Consider the following 14,689-nt stretch of genomic DNA (forward strand, 5'->3'; position numbering starts at 1 on the left):
GGTTGCTGGAATGTGCTGCCTGGTGTGATGATAGCGGCAGATACATCGGGGACTTTTAAGAGATGTTTACATAGACAAATGAATGTGAGGGAAAACAGTGTAGAGGTATTAGTTTAGATGGCAATTTGATTAATTGAATATTTTGAGCACAACATTGTGGGCCGAGGGGTCTGTTCCACTGCTGTACTGTTCTATGTTCTGTGTTTCTTGTCGAAATATTTCGGGGTTACGGAGGCAAAATAAGTGAGTGGGAACAACAGGTCAGCTGGAGCCCAATGTGGGAAATGTGAGATCACCCACTTCAGTAGGAGAAGCAGAAACACACACAGAGTGTGTTTAAACAGAGAAGGACCGAGGTGCAGTGGGTAGGGAGGAAGGTCAAAGGAACATTGCATTTATTGGAAGAGTTACTGGGTATAAGAGTGAAGATGACTTTCACAGTTACTTGAGCTTCGCTGAGATTGTACCGGGAATATGGTGTAAAATCCCGCTCCCCACACTAACACGGGTTATACAGACCAAAGAACAAACTGCCGGAGGAACTCAGTGGGTCGGGCAGCATCTGTGGAGGGAAATGGACCGTCAACATTTCGGGCCGAGACCCTCCCTCTGGACTGAGAGTGGACGGGAAATAGTCCGAGAAAAGAGGTGAGGGGTGGGGATGGGGCAAGAGCTGGGGAGTGAGAGGTGGATCCAGGTGAGGGGGAGGTGGGAAGGTGGAAATAGTGACAGGGGTGGGAGGTGAGTGGTTGGGGCAACACGGGACTGCAGAAGATGGAAATTAATTCCATAGAGGGTTAACAAAGAGGTTAGAGAGTATTTGTTATAGAAAGTGCAATGAAGATTCACCAGACTGATCCCTGGAATGGTGGGTCATCATATGAAGAAAGATCAAATGTGATAACCCTTTCATTTAGAGAATCGAGGACCGAGGGGTGAACACATTGAAATGCACAACATCATTACCGGTTGAACCAGGGATCCCAGTCTCTGAAAATGGTGTGGACTGTCCGGGACTGAGATGAAGGGAAATATCTCCACTCCAAGGGTGGTGAGTGTCTGTAAATCCCCACCACAGAGGCCGGTGAAGACTCAGTGCTCATCCTCACATAAAGCAGATGTGTGGATCGGGCAGCGTGTGAGGAGCGAGGAGCAGAGTCACTGGTTCAGGAGGGAGACCCTCCACCCATCACCTGATCCTGTTTCGGTTCTCTTTTTACCGCAGATCGGCAGCATCTGCAGGATTGTTTCTGAGGCCCTGCCCCCGCTCTATGACGCGTGATCACTTCGCGCATGCTCAGTACTGCGATGGCAGTGATTTTTTTTGTGGTTGGATGGGGCGTATTGTGTGTGGTGTTGGGATCAGGAGAGCGACCTTGCCCCCTGGGGCGGGGAGCCGGAGAAAACAACATTCTCCGTGAGGAGAGACCAATGAGATCCTGTCGGTGAGAATTGAGGCTGGTCTGGAGCAATGTTGGTCAGTGACTCCCGTTATTTCCCTGAACAGCCGGCCTCCTCCCCCCGCCCCATCACCTCACTTCCCGGACAGAACAAGCTAGGTGGGTGCGGGTTGTTTAACCTTCACACCAAACCTCTGAGATGAGCGCTGCTCAGCCCCTGGTGCTGTGGTCCAGGGAGCGGGATGAGATGGTGAGGCTGGAGCAGACAAACGTTCCTCATGTGTTAACCCGCTCATTCCTGGAATCATTCTAGTGAATCTTCTCTGAAGATATATATCAACAATCTCTCTCCTACCGTTGTCTTCACTGTGAAGTATTTTGTCTCACTGGGTATTTCTGAAATCGGTGTTTGATACCTCGAACTACCAGAGGATTTATTCAATGCAATACAAGGTAGGATAAAGACAGCCATTTAAATGCCATTACAATTTTAGTTTCAACGTTACCAAATGTCCGCTGTGTTAATCTTTGTCAGAAGGAGACTCGTGAGCAGATGTAACAGACTGATAGTGGGGTGGGGAGGATACTGTGAGCGTTGACTGTATCAATTGCATTATCCTTGCATTGCAATGAAGAGAAAACTAATAAATGTCGGCATTACATTTGCGCAACTTTGTTCAGGCCATCACAAACATCTTGTAATCAGTCAATAGTTGAGCATCATTTAAAGTAAAAAGAGAAAATGCTGGAAATATTCAGCAGATCGGGCAGCATCTTGGACAGTCCCAGTTCTGATATTGGTTCTTCCACAGTTTCGCTTTCCACACATCCAATCTGATATACCGAGTTTCCAGCACTTTATTTTCAATTTTATATTATAAGCACTTTATTCCTGTTAGCCTACAGGGAATGTGATGGCAAGTTGTGCTGGGCAAGATCTCATTTAACAATAAGATTCATTACTCCAGATCTGCAGCCAGATCTGAATCCACTGTAAGGACATTTATATCTCACAAGAGGCTGTTCGAACCCGTGTCCCTCTCTGATGCAGAGGTCATTGACACCCCACCGGCATCCCAATCTGCACTCACAGCCTATGACTGTGACAGCTATTCCCAGACTCTGGGGCTCTGTAACAAACACAGCAAGTTAACAGCAAGATTAAACAGTGATTAATATGAAAAAAAACAATTGTTACTGAAAGGGGACACGAGCTGAGCTGTCTGATCCCTTGTTTACAACTTAATTTGTCCCGTGTCCATACTCCCTGGGTCATGCTGCATCCGATAACGCTTAGTACCCCAACCTCCCTCTACACTGCCAATCGCCCACATCCCTCCCACCATTCAGCCCACACCCGCACACGTAGACAGATCCCCTTCACCCACGTCCACCCTCCTGGCTTGGGGACCGACAACTAACTGACCCCACAATCCTGGCTCAGCGCAAAATCAGGGCTACAAGACCGGAGAGCTCGGAGCCTGTGTCTGTCCGGCAGAGCTCGGTCCAAGCCCTTTCCCACCGCATTCACCCTCGATTTACACAAACAAGAGATCATCTCCTTCCTCACCGCCGCTCGTAGAGGAGAACCACCGGCGACAGCTGGGACCGGCGCCGTGTCTGCGCTTTGCAGGCGGTTCTCCGAAGCACCATCTGTGGCCGGAGATCACAAGGTCAGAGCGTTTGCCTGTCCGGTTCTTTCAGTGTGACACCTGGAACTCGACATCGACTCCATCCAATCCACCCTGGGCGAACTTTAATGACCAATAAACATAATTCCTCTCACTGATCAGCGATCTGAATGATTCACTCACTTTTAGAGGAAGGGATACGAACGGTCGACATTGTCAAAGTGTTTAGTTTTCCAGGAGACAAAGACAATGGACGCGAGGTTTTCTGTTACCTGTTGCAATCTGTGTTTACTCTGCTGGCAATTCCAGTTAATACAATGCTTGTTTATGAGAAATTTAAAAAAAAACGAGACTCTGCACTGACTGCAGCCACTCCATCCCAAATCAGATCACCCTGGACAGTCCTCCCCTCTGATGACGCATGGGTCATATTGTGCATGCTCACAGTCCCTGATGGGCAGTGGTTTCCTTGGCATTCTTTGTTGAATCGGTTTCGGGATCGGGTAAAGACCCCCGGCCGGGATCACTGACTGCGGGGTGAAGACATTAAGTTTCCACCGGTAAGTATTGGGACTAGTCCCGAGTGAAGGGGTCTGATGTTGGGCTGTGGGTCCCGTTAACCCAATTGAATAGGCGGCCTTACCCTGCTTCCTGGACGGGACCTGCCGGGGTCAGTCCGGATTGTGGGACCTTCACACCGAACCGCCTGAGATGAGCGGCCGCTCAGCCCCTGTTGTTCTGTTCCTCAGGAGGAGGGGAGATGAGGCGGTGATGCTGGGACCACACCAATTTTTCGCCTGTTTGGACAAGGCAGTGAGATCGACATCTGTCACGTCCTTTGGTTGTGGGTGGGGAATATGTTTTTCTTAACTCCATTCCACTATTACGACCTGCCGAAATGCAGCCAATCTTTCTGGGTATATTACCCATTTATGTGAGAATTTAGCCTTTTCTATTTTTCTGACCTTCTCAAAAATGTGTACACTTCACTAAAGCCTCCGTCCAGAATTTCCGGTCTATTTGATATTTCCTGTTACATGCTCAAGGAGATCTGTGCTCTTGTTTTGTGAGAATGATATAATGGTCTTTTGGAGGTCACCTGATGTGATTTTCCCGCCGATGTGAGGTCACGTGATGACATGTGCACTATGGGTATATAAGGGAATATCCCAGGTGACGCAGTTAGTTTTTAGTTTGTAGATTTCCAGGTAGGACGTGCTGTCTCTTCGTTTCTGTTGCGTGTTTGCTTTTGTGACGCAGTTTCATTTTTAAAACGGAGTGCTTCGTTCGATCGCAAGATACAATAATATTGGACTGGAAATTTCTAACGCGATGTGCTGATTTACTCAATTCCAACAGTAGAATGGAAAGTGAAGACTTTATCGAAGTATAGGATCGAACGATTGAGAGGAGTTGGCATCGTTTGGCAGTTTAACAAAGGGTCGACCTTATTGACTCTTCGTTGGAGGAGTAGCGACCTGCATCGGATATAACTCTTGCCAAAAAGAGCAAAGAGTTTATGCAAAGGTTTGTTCTCTCTCTAAAAGAATTTAAGGTCAGTTGTTTTAAACCGTTTATTTTCGGCATCGTGAATCCTGTGGATAGAACCAGCAAGAAAGTCGCGTCTATGAAGAAGTCCTTCTCCAGAGAAGTCTCTCCCAATTGAACGTATAAATCTGTTGGACTTTCGAACTTACCATTTTAAGAACTATATCTGACTTTATTGCTTTAGAACTGTTTTCGCATTTAACGCTTTAAAAAACCAGTGCCGAATGACGAGTTGTTGAACGGCTGCATATCGGTTAACTTCTGGTTAAGGATTTGTTTGTTGTTTTTTACCTTATCGTTTATCCGTGTTTAATAAATGTCTGGTTGTTTTTATATAAACCTGTCTCGATTGATATTCATTGTTGCCGTTTACGTAACATTCCACACAATTAAAATGAGGACCTAGTTTATTGTCATGGGAGACTCTCCACCAGTCACAGGATTTGGTGTCCCCCTCTCATTTTACCGCAGATCTGCAGCATCTGCAGGTTTGATTTCAGCCCTGCCCCCCGCACTGATGATGCAACAATCACTTTGCTCATGCTCACGGTTCCTGGAAGGATGGTGGTTTCCTTTCCATTCTGTGTTGGGATAGTCTGCGGGGTCGGGATTGGGAGAGGATCCTCGCCCTCTGGGGCGGGGAGCCAGTGGAAAAATCACAAGCATAGGTTGAATTAAATGCAGCACGAGGCAGAGTAAAGAGGGCCATTACAACTTTAATTTCATTGTTACAGAATGCTGCCGCGTTACTCTTGGTCATAATTAAACTCACAGTATACGATGTAGAGCTTTGCCATGTGCTTCTTGATTATTTTTGGTGAGCCACTTATTCAGTAACAGCCGACGAAGGAGTGTTGCATGTTTTGTTTTCGTTCTTTGATCCCTGACCCCAGTGAAGAGACAAGTGACCTCAGGAGCAGATGCAACAGATTGACAGTGAGGAGGCGGCGTGGGGGGGGGGGGGGGGAGCTGTTGTGAATATTGACTGTATGGAATGTATTGGACTGGAGAGAAAACTAATATGGATATTGTATTTCTGCAAAATCTGTTCAGAATGCCACAAGCATCTTGAAAACAGTCTGTGTTTGTGCATTATTCAAAATAAAAAAAAGAGAAATTACTGGAAATTCTGAGAGACCCCCAGCCTCCCAGATAACCACATCTGAACCAGGTGCACCGAGTTGCATCTCCTCAGAGAATATGTTCAGGAACTGGAGCTGCAGCTCGATGTCATTTGCCTCATACTGGACGCTCAAAACTAATGAGTAGACTCCAAGACCTGATCTCAATACCTCCTTGTGCAATTGGATCCTGGATTTCCTCACTTGTAGACCCTAGTCAGTTAAGATTGGCAAAAACATCTCCACAATCTCCATCACCACAGGAGTACCACAGGGATGTGTACTTAGCCTGTGATTGTGTGGCTAAGTACGGCTCCACCACCGTATATAAGCTTGCTGATAATAACTCTGTGGACTGTACCAAAAGGGGTGGTGAATCAGCATACAGGAGGGAGACTGAAAACTTGGCTGAGTGGTGTAAGAACAACAACCTCTCACTCAATATCAATAAGACCCGAAAACTGATTGTAGAATTCAGGAGAGGGAAGCCAGAGGTCCCTGGGCCAGTGATCATTGGAGCATTAGAGTTGGAGGGGTCAGTAACTTTAAATTCTTGGGGGTCACTCTCAGCGGTCCTGTTCTGGACCCATCTTATAAATATAATTGCGAATAAAGCACGACAGCGCCTCTACTTCCTCAGGAGTCTGTGGAGATTCGGTATGTCATCAAAAACGTTCGTAAACGTCTGTAGATTTGTGGTGGAAAGTCTGCTGACTGCTTGCATTATGGACCGGTTGGGGAACACCAATGCCTTTGAGCAGAAAATCCTGCGAAAGGTAGTGGATTCGGCCCAGTGTGCTACGGGTAAAGCTCTCCCAACCATTGAGTGTATCTACATGAAATGCTGCCTTAGAAAGGCAGCATCCATCATCAAAGATCCTCACCACCCAGGCCTGCACTTTTCTCACTGCTGCCATCAGGTAGAATTACAGATGCCTCAGGACGCGCACCACCAGGTTACTATCCTACAAACATTTGAATGTGAATGTGCAAGGCTTGACTAGTGAGTTTGCAGATGACACAGAATTAGTAGATGGTGTACACAGTGAAAATTACCGTAGCCTATAGGGACCTAAATGTGCAGAGGAGTAGTACATAGATTGCAAAACCAACACAAGCAGAAATGGTTTCATGCAGAGGTTGGTGACTATGTGGATGGAACAGCCAGAGGAAGTGGATGAGACAGCCACAATTGTTCAATTCCAGAAACAGTTTGGATGTGTAGATGTAGTGAAGAGGCCAGGAGGGAAATGGGCACATCACAGGAAATTGGCACCATCTCAGTCGTCACTGTCATCAGCATTGTCTCGTTGGGCAAAAAGGTCTGTATCTGCTCTGTGGCTCTATCAGTAGATGCGCCAGTTATCACTGGACAGATATACAGACATGGTGTTGAAGTTGATGTTAACAGGAAATTTTTGCTCCCTAAGCCAACTGCTGCTCTGATACAGGGGATGGAGATACTGCTGTATTTGTAAAGTCCTCTCTCACTCTCTCACTCTCTCACTCTCTCACTCTCTCACTCTCTCACTCTCTCACTCTCTCACTCTCTCTCTCACTGTCTGCTTGTTATGTGTAATTCAGGGCGTCACCAGGAGGTGGAGCTTTCCTGCACCAGGACCAAAGTGTAAACAAGAAGACGACAATCAGAATCATAATGGCTGCAGGTATGTTCACTGGGACCTTCATAACTAAACTTCTTTCCTGTTGGTGAACAATAGTTCAGATGAAGAAACTTACGCAGGTACTAACCGGGCCCAGAAAAGTGTCATCAAAGAGGGTAATTGATCCCACTGGTAAACCAGCCATGAGTGATAGATCAATTCAACAATTCCAGCACAGGACCTGACATTCTGCTCACTGTGCAAAGTTTCACCTGAGTGAAAGGAGCAAAAGGTCCTGAATCATGTGGTGGTTGTTGAAACACAGACAAAAATGTGATGGCAATCTTCTGGGTTATGTGAATGTCAAGGGTCATGGTCTGTTTCAGCTCTAGACAGGCCCTGATGTGTAAGACATCTCAAAATTTCATTTATAAAGTTCAGAACCATATCATAGTGTCATCGTCCGGTCCGTGAAGTCCACATTCCGGTTCTCGGTACGGTCTGTCGATCCGTATTCCGGGTTTTCCTGTTTTCACTGGTTCCGTTGGGCTCCGTAATTAATGCATCTGATTCTCGTTTCAGGCTGCCACATACATACCTCTGCAAACCAGAGATTACTGGCTGGACTGTTCTCTCTCCCTTTCGCCTCCCTTCTGAATCCCTGGCAGTTATTTCGGCAGTTTATCTCAACAGTTACTTTGGCACTAACCTTCAGCTGTTACCTTCACCTGCTACCTTGCCTGCAACCTCGCCTGCAACCTCGCCTGCGTCGCTGCAAGTTCAACAGCCGGAGTGAGACCGGAGCCTTGCCACGCCAAGATAAGGAACTATCTATCGTTGAGCTTGGAAGTATCTCTTTGTGCCCCCGTGTTTAGTGTCCGTGTCAAAGAAGAGTCCCAGCCGAACGCCCTGTACACAAGCAGGGGTCCTGACTCTGTGTAGAGCCCCGGCCCTAAGTCCAGTTCCCAAAGAGGGGTCCAGCGCTCTGTGTTCCTGTGCTCAGGTCCAGGGCTCTGTGTTCCTGTGCCCCAAGACCTTGTCCAGGTGCCGTGTTCCAGCCTGTCCAAGTCTGAGCTTCGTGTTCTCATCTAGTTCTGGTGCCTCGCCCAGCCCAGGAGTTCTCTCGCCCAGCCGTGTGCTGGAGATTCCTCGTCCTGTGCTGTAGCCACGTCCTGTCCTTGCCAAGATCCTTATCCCAAGTTCTACTGGACCCGGGTTCTGGTTCTCAGTCAAGACCCTGGTTCTGAGTCCCAACCAAGACCCAGGTTCTGGGTCCTTGTCTGGACTCTGGTTCCGGCGTTTCGAGTTCCTAGTCCAGGCTCCTTGTTCCTCGTTCCTCGTCCGGGTCCAGTAGTCCTAGTCCAGGCTCCTAGTTCCAAGTTGTTTTTTCCAGGTCCAGCGTTCCTAGTCCAAGTCCCAGCCCAGGCCCTGAGTATTTGTCTTGTCCAGGGCCTGTGGCCGTCTCCAGCTGTGCTTCTTCCCGCTATGCTTTCCTCTCTCCCGGATTCACCTCTGATCAATAATTGCTTCCTGACTTCCCTGGCATTCTTACAGTCATAGCCTGTTTTTTCGTTCTTCAGTGTCTGTGTCTTGCATCTGAGTCAGTCTCCAGCGCCCCAGTATGACAGATAGGAAAATTTCCAGGATTTCGGAGACTTTGTGATAACACAGCATTTCAGGTTTTGGAAGGGCTGCCATTAACCCTCCCCTGGTTTTCTCACCTGCTGCGCAAATGAGATGAGGGGAGTCCCCAAAATTTTCTTTTCTGTAGCCGAGACGAGAACATTACCAGTGTTTGGAATGGCTGAGGATCAGAGGACAGCTCATTTTAGATAAATTTGTGAGCTGCTTAGGTGTTTCAAAACCCCAAAGAATGTAAGGTCTGCGGACAAAAAATGATCATGCATTTCTCAAAAGATGTTGAAGGAACTCCAATGCTGATATGGCATGGGAAATATTAAACAGCAGGAGACAAACATGGAATCAAAGAAGGCAATCGGGACAATGTAATGTCATTGGTGAGTAGGAGTAAATTGAATTCCACGGCGTTTCAAGAGGGGAAATAAAGCGGTAGCACACAAACTAATGGAGCAACTATGGAGGGAAATGAATAACCTAGTTCTGAGCTGAGACTGAATCTGAAAATGTGCTCATCCAATCCAATCCAATCTCTTGTCTTTGAAATATTCAATCTGCAATCTCTCCAGTGCTAATAAATATTTCCTGTAGTATTGGTACCAGAACCGCACACGCTGCTCCAACTGGTCCAACCAACAGTTTACAACCTTGTCACAAGATCTCTCCTCACCTGTATTCTGTGCTGCAGCTAATGATGGCAAACATGCCAACTGTTGACTCCACACATTGTCTACCTGTAATCTTTGGAGTTTTAAAGTTCAAAGTTCACTGTGAATTTATCATCAAAGTACATGTATGTCAACGTATATAACACCGATTCATGTCCTTGTGGGCGAAACAGCCAACTAGATATGGAACTGGCGAGGTGGAAGGAATCAGAGGGTTAATCATCGAGTGCTATTCAGTATGGAGGCTTGTGACCAGTGGTGTGGATTGCTGCTGGGCCTACTGTTGCCTTTCTATTAAAGATTTGGTAGATAAAGTTGTTAATGTTGTTTGTAAGTTAGCAGGTGTCACCAAAAATTGTGGTACAATGGACAATGAAGGGGTGATAATCAGTTCACAAACTTGGAAAGTGCACCAAAACATGGGTTCACGTTGTAAAGTTAAAATAGGGCAGGAGTTGCATAGTCAATAAAAGGGCTTTGAAAAGTGTTATAGAACTTGGGGGGGGGGGGGGTGGAATCCAAGCATACGATTGCATGATTCCCTGGAGCTGTTTATACCCATAGGTAGGGTACATGACAGATGTCATTAGCAAGGAAAGAGTACAGAAAAGATTCATTCAGGGGACTGGACAGTATGCATGACAAGGCAATGGTCAGTTTGTGACTCAAGGAACCCGACAGTGTGTGTCTCAAGGCAATGACCAGTCTGTGACCCAGAGGACAGGACATTGTGACACAGCGGATGGAGAGTTTGTGATCAAGGGGATCGGACAGTGCATAATCTAGTGGCTGACCTGTGTGTGATACAGGCAGTGGACAGTTTGTGACCCAGGGAGATTCTTGCTTGTGGAAGATAATCCCAGTGATATTTTCCGGTGTTACCTGACACTGTTCCATTAAGATCCCCTGGTTACAGTGTGTTCAACTGCTGCGTAGCCGATGATCAGTATTACTGTGTACATCCTGTTCTTTTTCTGCGAGTTGATGTGTCCAGTCACCGGCTTATCGGGATGGTCATCGTGCATTCACCAGCACAGTCCCAATCCAAATCTGGTCAGCCAGAGTCTGGGATCCAATGTACCTACCCAGTCTGAATCTGTTCTGCTCAGCTCTAAATCACGCTCGTTAACCTGCAATTCATCACTTATTTCAGGCGGGAAATTAAATTGGGTACAGGAGGTACTGAAGAGATTTATACCAGGCGGGTCACCGAGGGAAGCTGATCGGGACACGGTACCAAAACAGGATCGGATTGAGAGCAATGTCTCAGTTGAATGCAGTCCGACCGCAGAGGAGGGAGAGCAAAGTCAGCTCAGAGACAGTGGCATCGGAGACACTGATCAGAACCCTGGAACCGGTGCAAGTGAGGCGACTGTCTGTCAGCTCGGAAGCTCATTAAACACGGAATTGTCAAGTCCCCAACAAGGACCTGGTGAGTGAAATATGAGGGTGATGGGGTCACAGAATGCTGCAGGGTGGAGGGTAAATGTGAGGCCTTGTTGGAGGGCTAGTCAGAGGAGAGGGGAAATGTGTGAGTGTGGAAGAAGTGGTTTAGTGAGGCACCCATTAACCCACTACAGGGAATGTACTAGCGGCTCCGAGGATTTACAGGGTGTGTATTGGAGGAAATGCAGCTGTCCAGATAAGAGAGTATTTCTGGGATATGAATTAGGGGAAATGTATTCACCAGGAAGGTTTGTACTAAATATGGTCCTTCTGGTAATGTTAGCTCAGATCAGCGCTGGGTAGGTTTAAGGCCAGTGTTGGGGATTAGGAATAAATCAATTTTAATGGCTGAAGACCGGTGAACACTGATGTTCCAGGCATGATTGTTTTGTTGAGTTGGGTGAGAGCGGTGGAGATGAGGGATATTTGAGTTCGTGTCCAGATTCTCTTTTTATATTCACAGAGCCAGTGTTTACAATCTCTGACCTCCTGGCACAGGGGGGCGAAGATCGACTGTATCAACTGACAAAGTTCTACAGGGACAGACTGGAACAAGCGATTGAAGAAAAGGTTGAAAGACTCGGTTGGATGTTGACAGAGGAGGGACATTTCAGTAGAGAGGAAAATGAGGTGAGTGTATTTAGTGTATTGTCACCAAACTGCTGGTATCAGAGGGAATAGTGATCAATATTAATCTCCTGCACGTTCCAGGAGTTCTACATGACAATAGAGACGAAGGTTTCTGCCTTCTGTCTAGTAGACTTGTTTTCAGCTATTAAGGTGGGGAGCACTGGGACTACAGGTTTAGCGTCACCTTTTCCTCTCATGCCTGCTGTATTTATCAGTGTGATTATAAAAGCAGTGGCTGCTTATCTGGACTGTTGAACAGGCATTCAGTCCAAATTTAATCTTGCATCTTATCAGGACCGGCTGTCAAATTCACCTGAGATCATTAATCCAGGATGAGTACGAAACTGTCAGGTTGTAAATTGGGCCAACTGGCTTCACTGCGGTATTGAGGGAGGGAGTCTTGCTAACCACACTTGGTCTGGTCTCGATCTGAGTTCCCGAACAATGTATGACTCGCTTGTGTGGTCATAGAAAGGTACAGCACAGAAAAAGGCCATTTGGCCCATCTATTCCATGCCGGATGACATAAAATGCCTATTCCCATTGGCCTCCCCCAGGCCATGACGCTCTATAGCATTAACATTCATGTATCTATGCAGACTTCTCTTAACCACTTGTACCACTCGTTCTATACCTCTCCACCCTCTGAGTGAAGAAGTTTCCCCTCTTGTGCTCCTTGAACTTTTGACTTTTCATCCTTTACTCAAGACATCTTCTGTAGTACTTCTCTATGTCCGTGCAAAATGCCTGCTTGCATTTACCCTACCTATACCCCTCATAATTGTTATACCTCTATCAAATCTCCCCTCAATCTTCTGTATTCCAAGGCATAAAGTCCTAACCTACTCAATCTTTTCTTATAACTCAGTTCCTCCAGTCCCGGCAACATCCTTGTAAATGTTCTCTGCACTCTTTCAACCTTCTTTACATCTGTCCTATAAATAGGTGACCGGACCTGCAGACAACACTCAAAATTAGGCCTCACCAACATCTTATACACACTGAACATCATGTCCCATCTCCTATACTCAATATTTTCATTTGTGAAGGCTATTGTGCCAACTACTTTCTTTCTGATCTATCCACCTTTGCTGCCACTTTTAATGAATTACGGACCTGTATTCCCAGTTTTACTTTGTTCTAACACACTCCTCAGTGCCTCGTCGTCACTGTATAAGATCGACCCTTCCAAAGTGCAGCACGTCACACTTGTCTGCATTAAATTGCATCGGTCATACTTCAGACCATTTCTCAGCTGGTTTAGATACCACTGCAAACGTTGGCAGTCTTCCTCACTCTCCACTACATGTACCCACTCTTGATGTCATCCGCAAGTTTGCTGATCCAGTAAACTGCATTTTCACTTCTAGATAGTTGATATTGATGACAAACAACAACGGACCCAACACCAATCCCTGTGGAACTGCATGAGTTATAAACTCCCAGTCAGAGATGCAGCAGTCTATTACAACTCTGTCTCCTTCCAAAAACACAATGTCTAAGCGCAGTGAATTGAATTGAATTGACTTTATTATTTACATACTTCACATACATGAGGAGCAGAATTCCTTACATTACGTCTCTGTCTGAATGGGCAATCTGCAATTCATAGTAATTTGTAATAAATAGTATGTACAACACGACACTTAATATACCATAGAAATACAATTGTATCAGCATGAATTTATCAGTCGGATGGCCTGGTGGAGGAAGCTCTTCCGTTGATCCTGGCTTTTATGCTGTGGTACCATTTCCCAGATGGTAGCAGCTGGAATAGTTTGTGATTGGGGTGTCTAGGGTCCCTAATTGTCCTTCGGGCCCTGTTTGCACACTTGTCTTTGTAAACACACAGCGGCTGTGTATCTGGACTGCTGAACAAGCATTCTGCTCAAAATTAATATCACACCTTGTCCAGACGGTTGATCAAATTCACCCAGGTTCATTAATACTAAGCTGTCAGATTAATCACTGAAGGAGGGAAACCTGCTAATCACACTTCTTCTAGTCTCACATGGTTCCATTTATTATCAGAGAATGTGTGCAACCTGAAACACTTGGTCTTCACAGACATCCACAAAGAACAGACGGACCCCAAAAGAATGAACGACAAAAACATTTAGAACTCCAGAGCCCCCCTCCCCTCCGCAACGGAAGCAGCAGTGAAGCATCATCCTCCTCCCTCCCCTTCCCATTTCAGCAAAAAAGAACTGTCAACGCACACCACCCAACAAGCTATAGCCAAGCACCGAAATAGAGACAATGATCTGCAGTAAATAAAAACTATAGCTTACCCGACAGTTCGAAATACCACACGTTCTGTCTCTCACTAACAACAGACAGAGAGATGTCACCCTTTTCACAGGGAAATGGGAGACGAACAGTCAGTTACATTGTGAGTCTGCACTTTTTTATGACTCGAGAATTGGCAGCAAACTCTCCTGAACATTGAGAGAAAGAGCAGGTGGAAGCCTGATGTTCCTCCTCCTGCAACACATCAGTTGGTAACAGCGGTATGGAATCGCTTGTCCAAACACCTGGAGAATGTCGGAAAATGGCTGATCGGTCAGTGAGCTCCCAGGAATGGAAACTCATGGACGAGATCAGGGACTTTGATGGATGCCCAGCCACCTTGAGAAGGGAAAATCAGACATTAAAGGGAGGGGTTTAAGCAGTTGCCACAGATGAGATCGAAGTGGCAACTATTTAGCGCCATCTTAACCCCACCCAAGTTCCATCTGAGTTCCCAACCAAATACGTGGCTGACCTTTCATAGTCATAGAAAAGTACAGCACGGAAACAGGCCCTTCTGCCCATCTAGTTCATGCAGAACCATTTAAACCCTACTCCCATCAACCTGTACTTGGGCTACCACTGACATACAGGCTATCTACCCATAGTTGAGCTTGAGCTGGTAGCTCGTTTCACACCCTCTCACTCTCAGGTTTCTCCTCATGTTCCCCATGGCGTTCTGTAGTACCACCCAAACTTAGTGAGAAAAGCATG

General features: G+C 46.4%; 1 protein-coding gene across 1 annotated transcript in view; it reads left to right on the forward strand.

The window, feature by feature from the left end:
* LOC140207925 (NACHT, LRR and PYD domains-containing protein 3-like) overlaps window positions 1–14,689 on the forward strand; it is a 65,555-nt gene that overhangs the window by 30,911 nt on the left and 19,955 nt on the right. The window contains exons 3-8 of the mRNA XM_072276463.1: window positions 1,226–1,278; window positions 2,899–3,073; window positions 3,665–3,844; window positions 8,308–8,437; window positions 10,764–11,042; window positions 11,499–11,686. Of these exons, the coding sequence (XP_072132564.1) occupies window positions 1,226–1,278; window positions 2,899–3,073; window positions 3,665–3,844; window positions 8,308–8,437; window positions 10,764–11,042; window positions 11,499–11,686 (1,005 nt within the window). The remainder of the gene's footprint in view (window positions 1–1,225; window positions 1,279–2,898; window positions 3,074–3,664; window positions 3,845–8,307; window positions 8,438–10,763; window positions 11,043–11,498; window positions 11,687–14,689) is intronic.

This window comes from Mobula birostris, chromosome 13, assembly GCF_030028105.1.
Source record: "Mobula birostris isolate sMobBir1 chromosome 13, sMobBir1.hap1, whole genome shotgun sequence".
NCBI lineage: Eukaryota > Metazoa > Chordata > Chondrichthyes > Myliobatiformes > Myliobatidae > Mobula > Mobula birostris.